This window comes from Setaria italica, chromosome I, assembly GCF_000263155.2.
Source record: "Setaria italica strain Yugu1 chromosome I, Setaria_italica_v2.0, whole genome shotgun sequence".
Classification (NCBI taxonomy): Eukaryota; Viridiplantae; Streptophyta; class Magnoliopsida; order Poales; family Poaceae; genus Setaria; species Setaria italica.
Window position 1 is genome coordinate 751,038 of NC_028450.1, and position 18,721 is coordinate 769,758.

The 18,721-nt window shown below is 44.0% G+C and overlaps 1 protein-coding gene and 1 non-coding gene across 2 annotated transcripts; one reads left to right on the forward strand and one right to left on the reverse strand.

Annotated features, from left to right (window-relative positions):
- The first annotated feature begins 10,056 nt into the window (after positions 1-10,056).
- On the forward strand, positions 10,057-12,423 carry LOC101752876 (arabinogalactan peptide 16). Its single transcript, XM_004951191.3, has 2 exons — positions 10,057-10,344; positions 12,101-12,423. Exons 1-2 carry the CDS (start codon positions 10,227-10,229, stop codon positions 12,205-12,207), a joined length of 225 nt encoding a protein of 74 aa, XP_004951248.1. The 5' UTR covers positions 10,057-10,226; the 3' UTR covers positions 12,208-12,423.
- A 1,056-nt stretch (positions 12,424-13,479) lies between these two features.
- TRNAK-UUU lies at positions 13,480-13,551 on the reverse strand. Its single transcript has one exon. It is a non-coding gene; the product is annotated as a tRNA-Lys (tRNA).
- Between the last annotated feature and the right edge of the window lie 5,170 nt (positions 13,552-18,721).

Sequence of the window (18,721 nt, forward strand, 5' to 3'; positions counted from 1 at the left end):
ATTAAAGTTAAATCAGCCACTTGGGGAGCATATGCATACATATTTGTCTATAATGGATACAAATTAAACATATATTTTTCTGGTTGATGATGAACGATATATAGATAGATAGATAGATAGGCCCCTCGTGGCCATTTCCTTCTCAAAATCATGATAAACACACAATTGAGTGCGCCTGTTGTTCAGTTTGGTTAGTGCACATTTAGATGGTGTTTGGATCCATCTGTGTAAGTAGTTTTATAATTAACTCATATTTAGTCCTTCTAATTAGCCTCCAAATATTCGATGTGACACGAACTAAACTTTAGCTACAGGATCCAAACACCCTCTCATGTTCACACTGTAAATTGAAACAGCATGATATGTATTAGTAGAAAGGGTCAACCATTGCACGCTTGTTATTATCTGTGTACAGTCCATGCATTCAAAATCCACCGGCCATGTGCTCAATAATACCGTATTTAAAATCACACACACTCCAATTAACAATATTATAACAACACGAAGTGCTTTTAAAAAGAGCTGATGACATACTGCGGTTTTGAATAAATTAAACGGTGACGTGGACTTTGCCTGACAGTTTTTCACTTTCTTTTGCGCAAGTCAAACCCCAATTGCATCCTGCAGCGGTTCACGTCCGTATGAACAAGCAACGGAAACGGAGTTCCGAAGGCACAGTGTACACCTCCAGCAGTTCACGTCTTGACCAGCTCGTCGATCGCTCCTCTCACGAGTCCAGGTCCAGTCCATTCGCATCGCAGCCGACTAGGCTCTGCCACCGCACGAATCTTGACGGAGAACAATCCCAGTCTCCCAGCTGGCAGCGGCAGTAAATTGGGGGCTCCGTACTTTCGGACGGGCCTTTGACTTTTCGATAGGGACACGTGGGCTCCGTACCGTGGGGCCCGTCGCTCAGAGACACAGGGGACGACCTGGGAGGGCGACGACCTCGAGCGGGGGAGGGAGGGGGCGTTGCAAAAGTCGCGCCGTTTGACCGGTTCCTCCGGTTGAGCCCCGCGCCCACTTGGCGGCCGTCGCGTGAGCGCGTGGAGGAGGAGGAGGACCACCGCTTCCCCACGCGTCGGCGCGTAGCGCCCCTGGCACTGACCGCTGGGCCCGGCATGTCGGCTGGGCGCCTCGGCTGACGTCGGCCTGGCGTCGCGGCTCGTTGCGAACTTGGACGGCCGCGTGTCTCATCCGGCCGGGTTTTCCGGGTTCAGTTCCGGGAGAGAGGACCGAGGATGTTCACGAAGATTTGGTCGAGTTTTTGTTTCATGTTTGGGAAAAAGATTTGCTCACGTTCTTTTTCAAAATATAAAACGGACTTGTCGTGGATATAGTATTCACCTACGTTGTTAATCACTGCTCCATTTGTTCCAAATTACTATTCATTTTGATTTTTCTAGATACATAACTTTTGTTACGTATATAGTAATATTCGTTTTAATTTTTCTAGATACATCACTTATTCTATGTATGTAGACATATAATTATATTTAGGTGTATATCAAAAGTATGTACTTAGAAAAAACTAAAACGAATAGTAATTGGGACGGAGGGAGGGAGTAGGTTATATATTTTATAAATGATCCCGTTTATTGACAGTGGTTAAAATCACTTTGGTAGCATATGTCGCTACACTATTTTTTTTCAAAAACGGTTACCAACTATGCCTCCTAATACTTTTATGCAAATTGAGGTTCAATTTGTTTCTTTAGGATTACTTAAATCTATACTATTACACTGTACATACACAGACTATTTACCTTATTATCCTTGTTTGGAATAGAATTCAATAATTGAGCTACATCAATATTTATCATTAGAATCAATTGAAAATACAATCAAAATGATTGTGTTATCTACCAGGCAATTTAGTCCAATGCTATAATAAGGTTACCTCTGCCATTCATACCACAGTCCCAGTGAAATTGTGTTGAAAAATATGCCTTTTCATTTTGCTAGAATTTAAGAGGACCTACAAATGTAACAAAATTCTCTTGTTTTGTTCTCTCTTTTCGGTTAGCAATGGAGTGGGTCCATCATTTTTTCTACAAGATAGAGTTAGGGGAGTGTCTAAGGTCCAACCAGATAGACTATCTACTTTTTTTATTTTTCTTTTGCCTTTCTTTATTAAGTAAAAAAGATACACATAAACTCAAGTTCAAGAGCACTCAAACAGTGTGGTTCCCTTTCAAGCAAATGTCATGACATATATATAGTATCCGTTACATCAAGAATATAGGGAGGAATTTTAAGAATATATGGTTGAAATTTTACAAGGGCAGGCAACATATATCATGACATCATGTATCTTTCAGTGAAAATGTGCAGAATATGCAGAGTCTATTCATTGACATTCTTCAGAATATATGCAGGGATTTTTCCTCTGTTTCGCGTCTATGCATCTCCCTTTATTTCCACTTCGAAAGTAGGATAAATAATATACTCGGATGCATGTGCTTTCTCCTTCCGGGAAGAGCTACACAAAATTATTTGACCTTTTATGTAAAATCTTCACAGTGATTAACTCTGTACCTGTTGTACAATAACACAAGGCGCAAGCAAGTGAAATGGGCTTAGAAAACTGAAAAGTTTGAGATCAAAAGAAAATGAAAGGCCAAACTTGGAAATGTTCTTATTAAGTACCACCAAGCCATCTTGGAAATGTGCTTGAATATGCTTGTCCAAGCAACTTGGCCAATAAGCGCCCATCAATGAATTGGTTGGTTAATGGTATATATTTTATTCTTAAGGCCCTACACAATTTTTTTACCGACCTATTTTTTTAATTTTTTTATTCCACCCCCGTTTAATTCGCTCCCACAGGGAGTCGAACCCAAGTTTACTGGGTGCTATTCAGGTGCTCTAACCACTAGGTTACACAATTAAGAGGAAACGAATTAAAACCATAAAAGTTCACATAAAACCCACTTTTTTGTTCGAGAACATGACGATGGTTTAAATGCCTGACCTTTGTCCATAATTATATAACTCTTCACATTTTCATGATTAAAACTAATGAGAGATCAATGCATGGTTCCAACGGTAAGGACGTCCGCAGGTACAGCCGTAGTTTAACAATCACCGGAATATTCTGGTGCACGCTGGCTGGGTGCATCAGTGCACGCTTGGATTAATAATTTTTGTACGTAGTGTTACTGAAATGCAACTGCTCCTGGATTGCATATGATCTCGCCCCCCTGCAGAGGCGTAGCTGACGACGTCGCACATACATATATAATAAATAAATTGACGTGTCGTATCCGTACTTACACAAGAGATGCCAAATGGTCCCGTGTGTTCAAATATTGTTCCGAGTGCAGTACAGGGCCTGTACGTACTTGTGGTCGCATGTATGATCGCATCGCCAGATCTTAGGGAATAAATTGTGCATGCACGCATGCATGCCTTAGCGCCGTCTAGGCCTGAGCAATGGCAAAAAAACTGATTTCTTTCACGTCCAAAATCTTTACCCAAACCCGTCCATTAACTCCATCGGGCCAATAAATTCGGGCTGGGCTCGGTCTAGATCACCCACCATTTTCCAGTGTAATTTTAATTAATTTTATTATTTGGGCCGGGCTTGAGCCCGTTCATTTTTTTCATGCCGAAAATCAGCACCACGTCCGATCCTAAACGAGTGTCGGGTCGGGCTTAGCTCGTTGGGTTTGGACCAAGCCTATTTTGCTCAAGTCTGCGCCAATAAACATTAGAAGAGCTACGGAGTATGTAATTAATTATTAGCAAGATCCATCGGTTGGAAGGCATTGTGCCTTGTTCTTGTCCTTTAATCGATTGGGTGCAGATTAAGATTCAGCTGTACGTGCCGTCGCCGATTGCTAGCAGACTAGCAGCGTAATAAAGGGGTTAATCAGCCAGCAGCAGCAGCTAGCCGAGCACTAACCGGCCGTTCTACTACATTCATTTCGAAATGCAAGTCGTTTTAATTTTTTTAATTTTTCTAGTTATATAGAATTTGCTGTGTATCTAAATATAACCCTACATTTATATTTAGATGCATAGAAAAATGTATATATTTTTTTTAAGATAGTCTCGTTTACGAGAGTACATCCTATACTCACACTCATGTTTACGAGAGTACATCCTATACTCACACGTGTATAGAAAAATTCATATATTAAAAAAACTAAAACAACCAGAGTACCATCTATCATCCATCACCGAAGATCACACTACAAATGCAACCTCCCATGTGAGCAGGCCCACGAAAAGGCCATCAGGCAGGCAGTGATCGATCGCATCAATCCAGCAATCATGCATGCGCGCCTCCCATCCATGGTAGTAGCAGTGTCCGGATCACACCCATCGTTTTCCGTCAGGGACGCGGATTACGGAACGCACGGCCAACCGGATCCCGGCAGCTGTAGGAGCAGCCTCCGCCACCGGAAGTGCCGTCGCACAGTGGCGGCGCGCCCTGCGCACGCGCGGCGCCACTAGCCGTTTGTTGCAGCTGGCGATCATAATTGCTTTGCGGGGCGCGATGCCGTCGCCTTTTCGACCGGATCGATCGCTCTGGATTTCGTGGTTTAGGTGAGCGAGAGAGAGATCTTGATGATCGGGCCAGGTTGCGGCGCAGATTAACGGCGGCACACGCGTGATGCTTCAGGCCCAGTTTGGTTTGGCGCTGCTGAGTAAAGTTTAGTCCCTTTTAAAGAACTACAGAGACTGCTAAAAAAACGAGAAAAACGAATTTCAATAGTGCACCCAAACCTTCCTTAATTTTTCATGATATTAAAAAACAGCCTGTCACCATGTATATTTTAGCGTTAGCGTTCCTCCCCCAATCTCGATTCCCGCGCGGCCGCGCGGCCCTTCCCGCGCGCGCAGGTCGAGCGGCAGGGCGAGGGGCCACGTGCTTCGCGCAGCACACCTACTGCGCCCTCTTCTGGACCTTCAGCAGCGAGATGTGCCCGGGTCGTGAACCTGTGTATGGCGCTCGGCCTCGGCTTCCCCATCGCCGCCACCCTGTACATGATCTACGACCCGCTCGACAGAAAGGTCGTGCTCCCGGCGTCCACCGACGACGAGGACGCCGCGGCCGTGCTGGACGAGTTTACGGCCGCGAACGCCTCCTCGTAGTACAACAATGGCAGAGCGGCGGTCGCCAAGGCGGAGTGAGCTGTCGGGCTGCTGGACCTCGATGACGACTCGACGGTGGCGGCGCTATCCCTGACGTGCACGTTCTGCGTGTTCGGGTGGAACATGGAGCGCCTACGATTGGGGAACATGTGCGTGCACATCTTCACGTTCGCGCTGCACCGTGCCGGTGCTTGTCTTTGCCGTTGCCGCGCTCAACATCTACAACACCATGCTAGGGTCCGTCATCGGCGCCACGGTGGGAAAAAAAGCAACGGATCCTAACGGGCCCAATATGATGATGTGGCCTATTTTGAAATATTGGAGCTATTTATTAGCGATCTAATGTGGATTGATATGTTTTTGGGGGAATTTTTTTGGAAGAGCCCCCGATATATAGTTTTAGGGTAGAATTTTTTAGGGTACTCTTGTAGTTGCTCTTAGTCTCTAAACTGCCATGGTGATTAAAAGGGACTAAACTTTAGTCCCTAAACTTTAGCCCTTTAGTCCCCAAGAGGTTACTAAAAGGGACTAAAGGAGACTATTGACAGGATCTGCTCCTCATTGATGCCCCGTCCCACCCCTCACCCCCCTCCCGATCCAATCCTTTACCCTTGCTCTCTCCTGATCCATTCCCCATCTCGCTCACACCCTGCCCTCCCTGCCGCCACCCCTACTGCTCCCTACACCGCCACTGCCCCCGCTCCTCCCCACGCCTCCGCCGTCGCACTTACTCCTACCCAAGCCGGATCCACCATGGACGGCCACGGGAACGTCTACCGGGACTACTTCTCTCTGGGTGGTTCTTCTTTGGCAGCTCTCGCCTTCCCTGCTTCCGCCGCCACCCTCAACGACGACAACTAGGATCTTCTCTCCCAAGCACCGTCGTGGCTGGGAGGGTGCACATGGAGAACCTGGATCTCAACTCCCTAGGTGAGGGTTTCCCCTTCCTCGATGAGTACTCGGGTTACTTGCAGTGGGAAAGAGGTTGCGGCGACCAAGGGCTACCTCGTCTTGGATCAAGCGGAGATGGTGGCAGATCCGGCGCATTCCAGCCTCCTTGACCGAGCGGAGGTGGGAGCGGATCCGGCCGTGGAAGATCCCAGGCTGCACGTGGTCGCCGCAACAGGTCCCTCAACACTGGAGCAGGATCCGTCCCCCAGCCAGCAGGATCTGGCCCCCAGGTTCATGCTCCTCTCCTCTGCGTTGGCGACCCGCCACTAGAATCCGGCACTGGGATGGGAGGTGGAGGTCGTGGGAGATTGGTGGCTAATCGCGTTGTCCGTGGAGCAACGTTTGCCAGGATCAACGCCTCTCCTGCAAAGGATGCTGGTGGTCACGATGACCTCGGGGATGAAGATGACAACGGCTCCCAGTTGATAAGATCCATATTTTTTTGTGTGGAATAAATAGATGCTTCTTTCGTATATGTGTCAAATGATTCCTGAATCTGAAAGATTTAGTTTAAACTGAAAGCTCTTAAACTGAAATTACATTTTGTGTAATAGAACTGCTATGACAAGGCAAATTGGAACGAAGAGAATACATATATATATTATGTGAACTTGCTGTTGAACAAATTCGGGCAGGTAATTGCCTGGGTGGGACAATGTCTAGTAGAGGTTATAAGAATATAGCACAAAAATTCCTCCAAAGGACTGACCTCAACCATCAAATCAAACAATTTAGAAATAGATGGACTCAATGCAAGACCCTATATACTTTTCACAAATAGACCTTGAGTGAATCAGGATTAGGTAGAAACCCAGATGAAACAATAATTGAAGTGACTATTGGTAGAAAACAAACACAGAGGTACTGTAACAAGAGTTTTTCCTACATAAGTATCTTCTCAGTTTGTATTATCTTCTCATTTTGTATGTTCTTTATTTGTACATTTCAGAAAAAAGCAGAGTGCAAGAAATTCAGGTTGGGCATACCTGCCTACATTGAATTCCTACATGAGATGTTCCATGGTGTGGCTGTTGATGGACGGACCTCATGCATCCCTGGATATGGAAATGAGGATGAAGACCTTGCTAATGGTGAGGGGGGTGTAGATGGCGCCCTTAATAGCCCCATGAGTACCAGCAGTTGAAAGAGGGGAAGCAACACCACAGATACCACCACCAGCCTGGCTCGATTCATGATATGAGAGTGTTCAAAGATGCATTGAACAAGTATGGCGACAAGTTTCCACATCAACCTCAAGGTACTGCCTTGTTCTATGGTCTATTCTTTCACATAGTTGCAGTCCTTTGCCTGTAAGTAACAAAAGTAATATGAATGTGCAGGGAAGTTTTATCTTGTGGACTCTGGGTACCCAAACCGATCGGGTTATTTTTCACCGTACAAGGGTACAAAGTATCATCTCCCAGAGTTTTGACAAGGACCAATTCCAAGAGGTAAAAAGGAGCTTTTCAATTATGCACATTCGTCACTTCGAAATGTCATCGAGTAGTCTTTTGGAGTTTTGAAGATGAAATCACGGATTTTGCTAAACTTACCGAGTGATCCGATGGCAAAACAAAGCCAAATAATTATCACTTGCTTGGCACTTCATAATTTCATTAGAGAGAGTGCTATGGTGGATGAGCACTTCGATATGACGGATCATGATGAAAACTATGTTCCACCGTTGGAAGCATCATCGTCTCAAGGAAATATAGCTACTACCCAACACGGGGATGAAGATCAAAATATGAATCAGTTTCGGGATTGTTTAATAGATGGTAGCTCTTATATTTTGTAATAATGAGATTTGTGTATCCCATGAACATTATTTGGCATAAATGAATAATTTGTTTTTGACAAAGCTAGCTGCGTGGCAAGGTAGAGAAGGCCAGCAGCAAGGCATGGCGAGAGCGATGCGAGGATGGTGGGAGCGCTGGTTGTTGGGGGCGGCAAAAAAGGCAGTGGCAGGCATTGATTAGGGGTAGTTTGCACCGTGCTCATAATACTCCCTCCGGTTTGAAGGAATAAATTATACTACCTCGACTTCTCATTCATGTTCCTTTAAAAAACTTCTCATTCATATGGGTAATGCAAATTTTATGAGTTCACATGTTAGTAATCGCAATATTTTCTGAGTTACTCGCATGATTCATAATGTACTCCCTCTATTCTCTTTTGATAGGACTATTTCATTTTGGCACAATGATCAAGGAGAATGAACTCTACTTATCATCTAATGAATTATGTCATTATGTACTCCTCGTTATCATATACATGCACCTTGGTACCGATGTCACCATATACATGCACCAATTATTTTTTAGAAGAGTTACACTGCACAAAATCGAACAGTCGTATGTGTCAAACATGAGGTGGCAACTCAAATAGTTCTACCAAAAGAGAAAATTTTAATTTTGCATATAATCTTGTCAGAAGAGAATGGAGGGAGTACTACCCTTACCCTTCCTTTTTTGAATACAGGTTGTCGAATCACGTTCAAATATATACGTAAACGCAGGTGGATGAATTTGAAATCATGGGGTGATTCCCCCCGCTACTTGTAGGATGGGCATCGGCGCGTCGCCCAAAAAAGAAGCAGCAGCTGCTTCTTTGACGCTTTGTACCGTTGGCAAGAATGACGCGGCAACGTTTTAATCGATCGAGATTCTGTCGTTCTGGGCTGGGATATCCTCCTCCGCGAATGGGCCTTGCCCATCTCGCGCGTTCTTCTCTCGTCGTGCATGCGCGCACGCACGGCAGCAGCAGCAGCTCTACGGGCTACGGCCCAACCGGCCTACCATGTACAGCCTCGCAACCGATTCGCTGCTGCACAGAGACAGCAGAGCTACGACGGCTGAATGAATGCGCACATGGTCTCAGCAGGAAGATGGAAGGAGGATGGAGCAATACGTATGGATCATGGATGGACCTTTTGTTCATTGCATTTGTTTGGCCCAGAATGTGCCGTCATCTCATCGTACTCTCATCTCTGTACTGTAAAGCCTGCAACTCCAAGGCTCTGCTTCTGATTCCTTTCCTTGGGGCATCAGCAGCCATCAGGCGTACCAGGAGCTTAGCAAGCTTCTGCTGTGCTGATCACCTTCTCAATACGATGCCGGCGCCCATGGGACATGGTATGATTTGATTACTCCTTGTGGGCTGCAACTTGCGAAGATGAGTGTGCTCTACGTCCCGAAATCTGAGCCGCCACTTGCTAGTCTGCTGCTGCATCCTGCAGGTGCAGGGCACTCTGCACTCCGGTCCTCGTCGCATGATCCCATTTCCCAGCCCCATGCGCTCTGCAAATGTAAGTTTGTCCGGGCATGCAGTGGATGAACAGTTGCCATCGCCAGATTATTCCGCCGTGATGATCAAGATCTTCAGCATATACGCCTGTCTGCCTGCAAGCCGGGTCCATCCCGTTCCACGAACTCAACAACTCACGTTCCGTTTAAGGCACAGCACGAGCTCTGGTCAAGACACTGGCTCGTTGGTCCACAGGCTCACCGCGCGGGCCCGCCTGTCATCCTGACGCAGCCACCACGGGTGGCCGGTTTTTTTTTTTTAAAGTTGAAGCGGTTTCGGCCCAGCTCCCCCCAGGCTGGCTGGCGCGTCCCTTGCACATGATGCCTCGCACACCACCCCACAACGTCCGCCGCGACCAAGCACACCACGTGACGGCCCAGAAGCTCCGCCTCCCGCCCTATGCCAGTGGGCCCAGTAAGTCCGGGCCCAGCTGCAGCGTAATGGGCTTGCCTGTCGGCCACAACGCCGCAGAGGCATATCCTTCGTTGGAAATAGAGAATCTCCCTCCCCCACAATCCCAACTGGCCCCACTCGGCGCGGTTCCCTTGCACGAGCCACTGGCTGCGGGCCCGCGCAACCGTGGGTCTTTCGGGACCCGCTTGTCATTGGAACGGGTAGCTCGCTAGCTTTTTCTAAGTTGCACAGCTCAGTAGAGGTGCAGCCACGTCTCGGAGCCCTAGGCTTTTTTGAGGAGCAGAGCGCGGAGAGAGAGGGAACGGAGGGGGGGAGAGAGAGGGAGGGAGAGAGAGAGAGAGAGAGAGAGGCGTGTGCGTGGTCGGTGCCGGTGCGTGGCGTGGTGGCCGTGCCGTTCGTCCGTTCCCTCTCTTCCTCTCCCGCGCCGGCGGCGGACGTCTCGGGGTGGTGGAATGGCCGCGGCGAGGTCTCCGCTCGGGGCGATCGCGGTGGCCGCGCTCGTCGTCGCCATCTTCATGCCGGCCGCCGCGGCGGCGGCGCAGGCGCCGGCGCCCGCGCCCACCAGCGACGGTACGTGCTCCAGTCCCGCCGCCCCCATTATTCTTCCCTCGGTGATTCTCGCATTGCGATCTGCGGCCGCGAATCTGTTCCCGTCGCGGGATTTCTCGATCCGCGCGGCTGGATCGTGGAAGGGCCGCGGGCCTCGTCGTGCGTTCTCTGTTTGTTCACCGTTGAAACAAAAATCTCCGGTGTTCGTCGATCTGGTTCTTACTTAGCGCGAAGTGGAAGAAAATTGGCGCATTATGCGTGCTTGTTCGTTAAAAGGAAAAAATGTAGGCACAATTTTTCCTCGACACCCACATGTGCATTGCGTTAGATCCCCATGTTTGGACATTAATTTCAGTTGAAACAGCGCGAATCTCGTGCATATATTCTCCCTCCTGTGGTCAGGACTCTGGACGCGTTTGCACGAAAATACAGAAATTAAATGAACATTTTAGTCCCTGGATGAAACTATCACTATTGCTAAAAACCATGCAGAGATTGGAGTTGCCCTCATGCCATCCTTCAATTTCGACACCTAGGCAATTCGTTATGGCTAAATAAATACTAGCGTTTTGTAGGAGTTTTTTTTTTGGCATATTGATTAGTGAAGTCCTGCTGTCCAGGCATCCAAGATGTTCACATATCGACCAACTGGTGTCAGATTTGCACATTGTCTAATGCTTCTGTCGCAAATGGACTTGTAGTTTGTTTTTTTTGAACTAAATGATTTGGTAGTCTGTAGAAATGTTGATTGTGGCTACTGCAATCTCCTTGCATTTTTGCTCTGACAGGAGCAAGTGCTGGAATGCCACTTTTCTGTTCTCTGTCGCTCAAATTAAATGTCTCATTGCCACAAGAACAGGGTAGCTATGTATTTCTGATGCGAGGCAAAAAAGTACTCTCTATTCATCTAGGCAGCTATGTATCTGTTGGTGATCTTAGATCGACGAAGAGATGGTCCTCGGTGGTTCACTACAAGGGAGGGATATGGTCCTCTGTTAACCTGTTGGTGGTCCTCGACAGATCCATGCTGGGTCCTTTTCTTTTGCAAGCTGTGGTCTATTTTCCTATGTTTGTTTGTGATTTAATTGGTGCTGGAGTAGTTTTCAGCCCATGTTGGCCGCCTTCCCTTTACAGACACGTATCTAGATGGGGATTTCTTTGCCTTAAAATGACTGCACAATTTGGAAGGAATTTGCCATTTGTAATGAGTACTGAAAAGGACCTCTCTTCGTGCGGTCTCGACAAATTGGTTGATGTGTGAACTGGCATGTCCCAGTGGTTTAAATGTCCTAACTGGAAATAGGAAGAGTGAGTAGAATGCGCCGAGGTAACAAGTACTGAAAATGACTTTTCTTTGTGGTTTGTTCTGTCCTGACAAATTGTTTTGTGTGAACTGCCCTGCACTGTTGATTTTCATCAGATAAAGTTAGAAGTAGGAAGAGTGACCGTAGATTGTGCCATTTATACGGAGTACTTCATCCTTGTGCAGTCTTGACAAATTTGTTTACGTATGAATGCTGTGTACTCACTGAAAATGTCCAATGCTAATTTGAAACACTATGGAATGCTTTGTCCAGTCTCTTTTAATTTTGTACATACAGAAATGCATTAAATTGGTCTCAAGTTATTGCAGTGAGTTAGCAATTACTTATCACTGGTTAGTTACACATGTGACAGTAACACAGCAATTCTCTACTGTACAGCAGATTCCTTTTCATGTTCTCCTGTGGTTTGCAGAACTAACATGTGCAACTGTCTTGTGATTGATTCCCTGCAGGCACATCAATCGACCTGGGGATCGCATATGTCTTGATGCTGGTGGCCCTGGTGCTCACCTACCTGATCCACCCGCTGGACGCGTCCTCCCCCTACAAGCTCTTCTAATCCCTGTTCGTTCGTTGATGATGTTATGGGTATGGTAGAATTTTTTAGCGATGCAAGACGCTTAGGTGATGTTGGGAGGTTTAGAATGGTTGTCATCATCTGATGATCTGATCTTGGTATGTATCGTAAGTTTTTTGGTGGTCTGAATGTCTGATTGGTTGTATCGGATTCCATGATCCTGTGCTCAGCTCAGTTGTGCTTGCTGTTTCTGGATTCTGTTTCCGCTGGTCCCGTCCCGCCGGGGTGCTCATCGGCATGTGCTCTGCATGGATGCCGTTGCAAGTTGCAACACCAAACATGTGAAGGACTGGCTCATTCATGGCTGTGCCTGTCACTGCTGACACGACGGTGGTTTCATTGTGGTCCTATTCATCTGTTTATTTATTTATTTTTTCTCACGTGCATGGTGGCAAACTCCGAAATACAAGGTGCACGGTAAGTTTGGTAACTTTTTTTTAAACTAGGATTGTGCTGTACGTTGCTACGGGCAAAAACAAATTACCTCCATAAGCATCATTCTCATCATATGAAATATTTGACATTTTCTAATGAAAGCATTCACTTTGCCTTAACATATATGAAAAAATGACGCACCGTAAAAAAATCCCCTTCTTACTTTTTTTTAGTTGTAGAGAAGATAGAGAAAAAGGCTCATGGTAACTTCGTCGTTCAAATCACGCCTGAAATTCTGATCTTCAATGGCTTCGAAAATTGGATTACAAACATAATTGTCCTTGCAAAAAGAAAGATTACAAACATAATTATCATGCGTGTAGTGTGTAGACTAGTCCTAAAACATTGATTGCCACTGGCTTTCAGGATATTCAGATTGGAAACTTGAAATTGCAATTGTAGATTTGTCATACAAAAGTACTTTCATAATATTGTACATTTCTTATTACTTAGTGGAGATCCTAACTACTACTTCCGTTCTAAATTTTAAGAGGTTTTGCCTTATATAGATACATAATTTTTATTATGTATATAGATATAATGTATATTAAGTGTAAAAAAACTATGTACCTATTAAAGTTAAAACCCCTCACAAACGGAGGGAATATATTATAATAGTTCCTAAAGTTAGAAATCATATAAAACTAACAATATTGGTGTTTTTAACCCGATGGAGTACTACGTTGACAGGAGTAAAATTACTATGATAAGCAATAGTGGCAGAGCATGTCACAGATTTTCAGATTGATGAGATGGAAAAAAAAAATGGAGATGATAAAAAGAGATAAAGAAAATCAGGGAAAAGAAGAAAATAAAAAACGCCATCCGTGGGGATCGAACCCACGACCACGTGGTTAAAAGCCACGCGCTCTACCACTGAGCTAGGATGGCTCTGTGCTCACTTTTCTGTGGCCAATATACTAGAACAAATTACAGAAACGCGAAATCTTTCTCCATTTTAACTAACTCACTGGGCAGCCAGGCAGCCTCTGTCACCGGCTCACAGCCCAACTTCATCCACGCGTGCTAGCGCTAGGTGTGCTCCTGGAAGCATTTACTTGAGAGGGATTGGTAGAAGCAATTAGCTAGGCAAACCAACATTTCACCTTGAATGTCGAATCTTTGATGATTACGTTGATCGGGCCCAATTCAAACTCGAATTTGTCAGGTGCGAACCTCTGAATACCTGATGCATGTTCGTGTAACTTTAGTTTGCAACCCCCCATCGATAAACATGTAATTGTGTTGCTAGAGCAAACTGAATCTTTAATCATGTGTCGCATCTAGTCAGAATAATATAGTTTAGCAAAACAACGGCCCTATGGTGTTTGTGACAGAGAAATGTTTAGCATCAAGTTACTCAAGCGTAATACTCACCTCGTTATCTAAAAAAAACGCAATACCCACCTCACCAGCTTCGAAGAACAACAACCAAATATTTGCTGGTATACAAGAACTTAGCTTAATGGATATAAGAGGATGGACTTAGGTGATCAAACACCTGAAGCGAAGATCAAGTGGACATCACAAGAAAACCCAATATGTCAAAAGAATAGGAAACCATCAGAATCCAGGCAAAGGAATGTATTGGATGTGTTCTATGTATTTGAATTGGTTCAAATTCATACGAACTCAATATTTCATGACAAAGTTTGCTTAGATATTGTATAAACAGTAAGTGCTTTAAGATAATAAAGACTACACAAAAAGTATTTGGGCAGGAGGAGTATTTCACATCTTTAGTTTTAAATTTTATAAATATGCAATGCTATTGTTTGGCCAACTCAATTTCTAGTTGAGTGTAATATAAAACAAAAATGCACTGAATTAGATATACATATAAGGAAATGATAATAACTAGAAATAATTAAATTCATTCATATTGAAGTGGAGATATTTAGATATTCATAAGATATCCATACAAATTCATAAAATATCCTTCACCATGTAGTACCCACATGGAAACGAAGGGCGCGCCAATTTACTTGTTGAAGGCTTTAAAAGTTAATTCAAGATCCGGTTTAGACCACACTGTTGTTGCAGTAGCCATCCAACACTTATTAAAGCAACAAGAGCAAAGTTTTATTACAACATGTGGTGTACCAAGAACAAATGCCAATAAACCATTGGATGTAAAAAACAAGCAATTAGAACAAGAGGGAGGCATACTACCTTTTCAAAAAACCAAACAATGCTTCTAGTGTTTATAGATTTGGTTCTTCAGCCTGTTGACCCCATATTTCATTGTTGACAACTTATTATTCTTCACCATAGACATGTCGTCTGAATCTTTATCAACTTCCTCATACTCATCTAACTAAGGACGATGATTTCAACGTGGAGGAGATATCATACCTCATATAATACACATAAAATTAAATTTCTAATTAGCAAAAGTGAAAGATGCATATGATAAATAAATGTACATGCTACTACTTGAAAACCACTTCCATCTCACTGATAATTTAGAAACAATAGGCAACGAAAAAAATATCTAGACACAATCATTGAATATGAAAACCATAAATTAGAAGAGTTGACACTAGTACTTGGTGCCTACCAAATGGCTTATTGCATTTCTCACATTAATTGCTCAAAAAAATTAAAAATTATGCAAAATAGAAACTTTGGAATCTCAACCACATGTCTGGAAGTAATGGTGTGCACATCAAAAGATTGGATATTAGTAAGAAATGAATATATATATCGAACTTAGATTCATAACGAATCCTCAAAATTTAACAATTATAGAATAAAAATTATATAAACACATACATGTATACCTCGAACACTAAACATGTGCAAATCTCTAAGTTAAAACCCCATATATCTCAATTTAACAAATATAAAAGACTCAATATATCAGTTAAAGTACCAAATTGAATTACAGCCACATCATAATAACCAAATTGAATGACTACACGAGTGTTTTAGATGAGAGGACATGGAGGCAAGATAACATTGACATGGAGAGCGCCTTGCCTGTTTGATGAATATTTCTACGAAAAAAATATCCAACTATGTAAAATATAAAGTCATGTGTGCATATTTAGACTGTGGTATAGCCTATGATATGTGGGACCCACTTTCGTGCTTTTCTGGAAGACATGGATTAAATCCTTTCATGGTTTCTTGGGAGGATACCAGGAGTTAAAATCTAATTTTGAATGTTAATTAAAGAATGGCTTCTAGAAGATAGTCACGCCATGCATAAGCTATGTGTGCGATATACGTGGCTTTTGATTGATGAATTGTGCATGTATATCTCAAATCTATCTTGATCTGGTTGTTCCCTACACTGGCCCACATGTCATTGGCACAAAATGTAAATCGAAGGATATACTCGGGCTGTTTCTAGAAAGCTGGTGGTTACGGAGGATATCCAGGATTATTTGAAATGTTGCCAACTAGAGATAAGTCATTTGGCACGTTGGAGATATAGTCCTTGGTTTTGTTTAAACGTGCAGGAGGTTTCCTTGGCGAGGGGTCAAAGTGCCGCCTCTACGCACATCTTGCATAGGAGGAGAAGGGCGTCCTTTGCTGCCTTGCTACCACGCATCTACGCGCCGCCGCCATGCTTACGGCAGCCAAGTATCTTTGGCGAACATGCAGCCTTGCTGAGCCATCGACCATCATCGTCAACAACCCGCTGCGTGTCACTGTGACAACCCAACTATCTACGATAACGAGAAAGCTGGTGGCCGTATCCGTGCCCCTAAGTGGGAAGGATATTCAACTTGGCATTAAGAAAATCCTTCGATAGCGAGAAATCTCAGTAGTTTTATCCGTGCCCCTAAGCGGGAAGGATTCTCAACTTTGTACCAAGAAAAATCCTCCGACACGGAGGAACCGGCAGCTGTATCCGTGCCCCTTAGTGGGAAGGATTCTCTGCTTCGCATTAAGAAAATTCTTCAATACCGAGAAACCGAGAGTTATATCCGTGCCTCTAAGTGGGAAGGATTCTAAGCTTTGCATTGACTAAAGTCGATCACCATGTTAGTTTTCCATGGATGAGGAACGACTACGCCCATAGTCGGCTCATATCCATTACCCATCGACTTTCCTAATATGGCTTACGATCTCCATGTTTGGTGAAAACCATTATCAAGTTCTCAAAACAAGATTACACGAGATGGAAATACCCTCTCGGTAACATGAGTAATTAACTCACGTCCAAGAGGCCCAGCATGGATCAATGAGGCACACGGGTACGTGTACCTGGCTGCGAAGCAACCATGCCTCCCTTTTGCTAGACGCACCGTCGCCATGCAGTCAAGGAAACATAGGGCTTCAATTTGCTAATCACCCTGCCACCACGTCCTATGGTGAGCATATTTGAGATCATTGACTTCTACCTGTTACTGCTTCGCGTAACGAGCCTACATCACACCAAAAGCTTATTTACTCCTCGGCGCGCGGCGTTTCACTTAGCCCAATATATGGGATGGCTGTACTGAACAATTACTTGTACTATTTTTACTCCACAAATGGAGATGCTTATGGCCAGTAATTGGCAAAGCGTCATTCTTCCTGACGGATACACTTCATGGTTAGATGCAGCTACGATCCACAATCGGCATAGCAAATGTCTCCCCTTTAGTTCCTTCCTCATAAACAACTAGTGACACCGGAAGGCTGATCCTTGCCCCGTTGCTCAGGAGCGAGAGAGACGAACATCATCCATATTACCATATCAATGCCGCGGTGCGAATTTTTTCCTCGTAAAACACAAACATCGTCTATATCAATACCGTGAACCGCGGCGCGAGTTCTTTCCTCGTTAATGACGAGTGACGCTGGAAGGCTGTTCCTTGCTCCGTTTGCACAAGAGCGATAGTACAAATAATCATGTTGCAAGCATTGTCCATGTCATCTTTTTATCTGTTGTCATGGTTAGTTATACCCCCCATCATGTTGCAATGCATTCTTTCTCATGTTGCAGTAAGCAAAACCTTCTACCTATGGTGCAATGAATACATGTCCCAGTACACTAGTTTTCCATGTTGCATTTTATCTATTTCATATGTTTCATGTAGTTTCCATATTTTCATAGCATTATTTTTTTTCTTTTTTGCCTAACACTTTTTTCTTTTACCACTTTTGAAATACAAACATATCACTCTTGAGTATCAAAAGGTTGCTGCTCACTACATTAATCTTATGGAGCAACATGTCATTAAGTTTACCGAGGTTATTTCTACAATGATCAAGGGGTATATGGAGGAGGCGCAATGGTGAGATGTAGTCAGTTTGATTGCATTTTTGCCTATATGACACAGATAGTAGCTAGTCTGCTACTGATGTTGATATTGATTAAACAATAATATATTTTATCGTCATTTCGTATATATTTTTTCAAGCTAAACCCACAAATAGTTGTTCCATTTGTCTATAAAATGCGATGTTGATCCCTATCACATGATTCTAGTACTTGTATATTATTTTGTTCTCTACGAGTGTCGTCGAAAACTTGAAGGGTAACTTCATTTACCAAATACATATATCGTCTTTTGGTCGCTATAGTTTTAGCATGTGCATTATATTGCTTTTGTAAATACGAAATGCACTTAGGTAGGCCGATACCATTTCTAGATGAATATAATATAAGATGAGAAAAAAAATTACATTTGACAAATAATAAGCTCTAGTAATATGTGTGTGTGTGTGTGTGTGTATATATATATATATATACATACATACATACATACATACATACATACATACATACAAGGAAATGATAATGATAAGAAATAATTCAATTCGTTAATGTTTAATAGGAGATATTTAGAAATTCATGGAATAGCCATACAAATTCATGAAAATATCCCACTGACAACTAGTAATCCAACATGTGGGAAAGTGCGCACGAATTTACTGAAGCCTTTCAGCCTTTCAAGTCAATCGAATTGAGGATCCGGTTCTCACAGGGAGCAAGCCAAGCGGATTGAGATGGGCCGACCCAAGTGCAGGGACGATAGATGCAAGTGTGCCTTGTACGTGTCCGCGCGCGCGGGCGCATTTTCGACTACTATACCATGGCTTTGTACGTACGACAAGTGTG

Bases quoted from the DNA above. Each gene is read 5' to 3' on its own strand.
- LOC101752876 (XM_004951191.3), top strand. From the start codon at position 10,227: ATGGCCGCGGCGAGGTCTCCGCTCGGGGCGATCGCGGTGGCCGCGCTC. The intron at 10,345-12,100 runs GTACGTGCTCCA...GATTCCCTGCAG, and splicing joins GCCCGCGCCCACCAGCGACG to GCACATCAATCGACCTGGGG.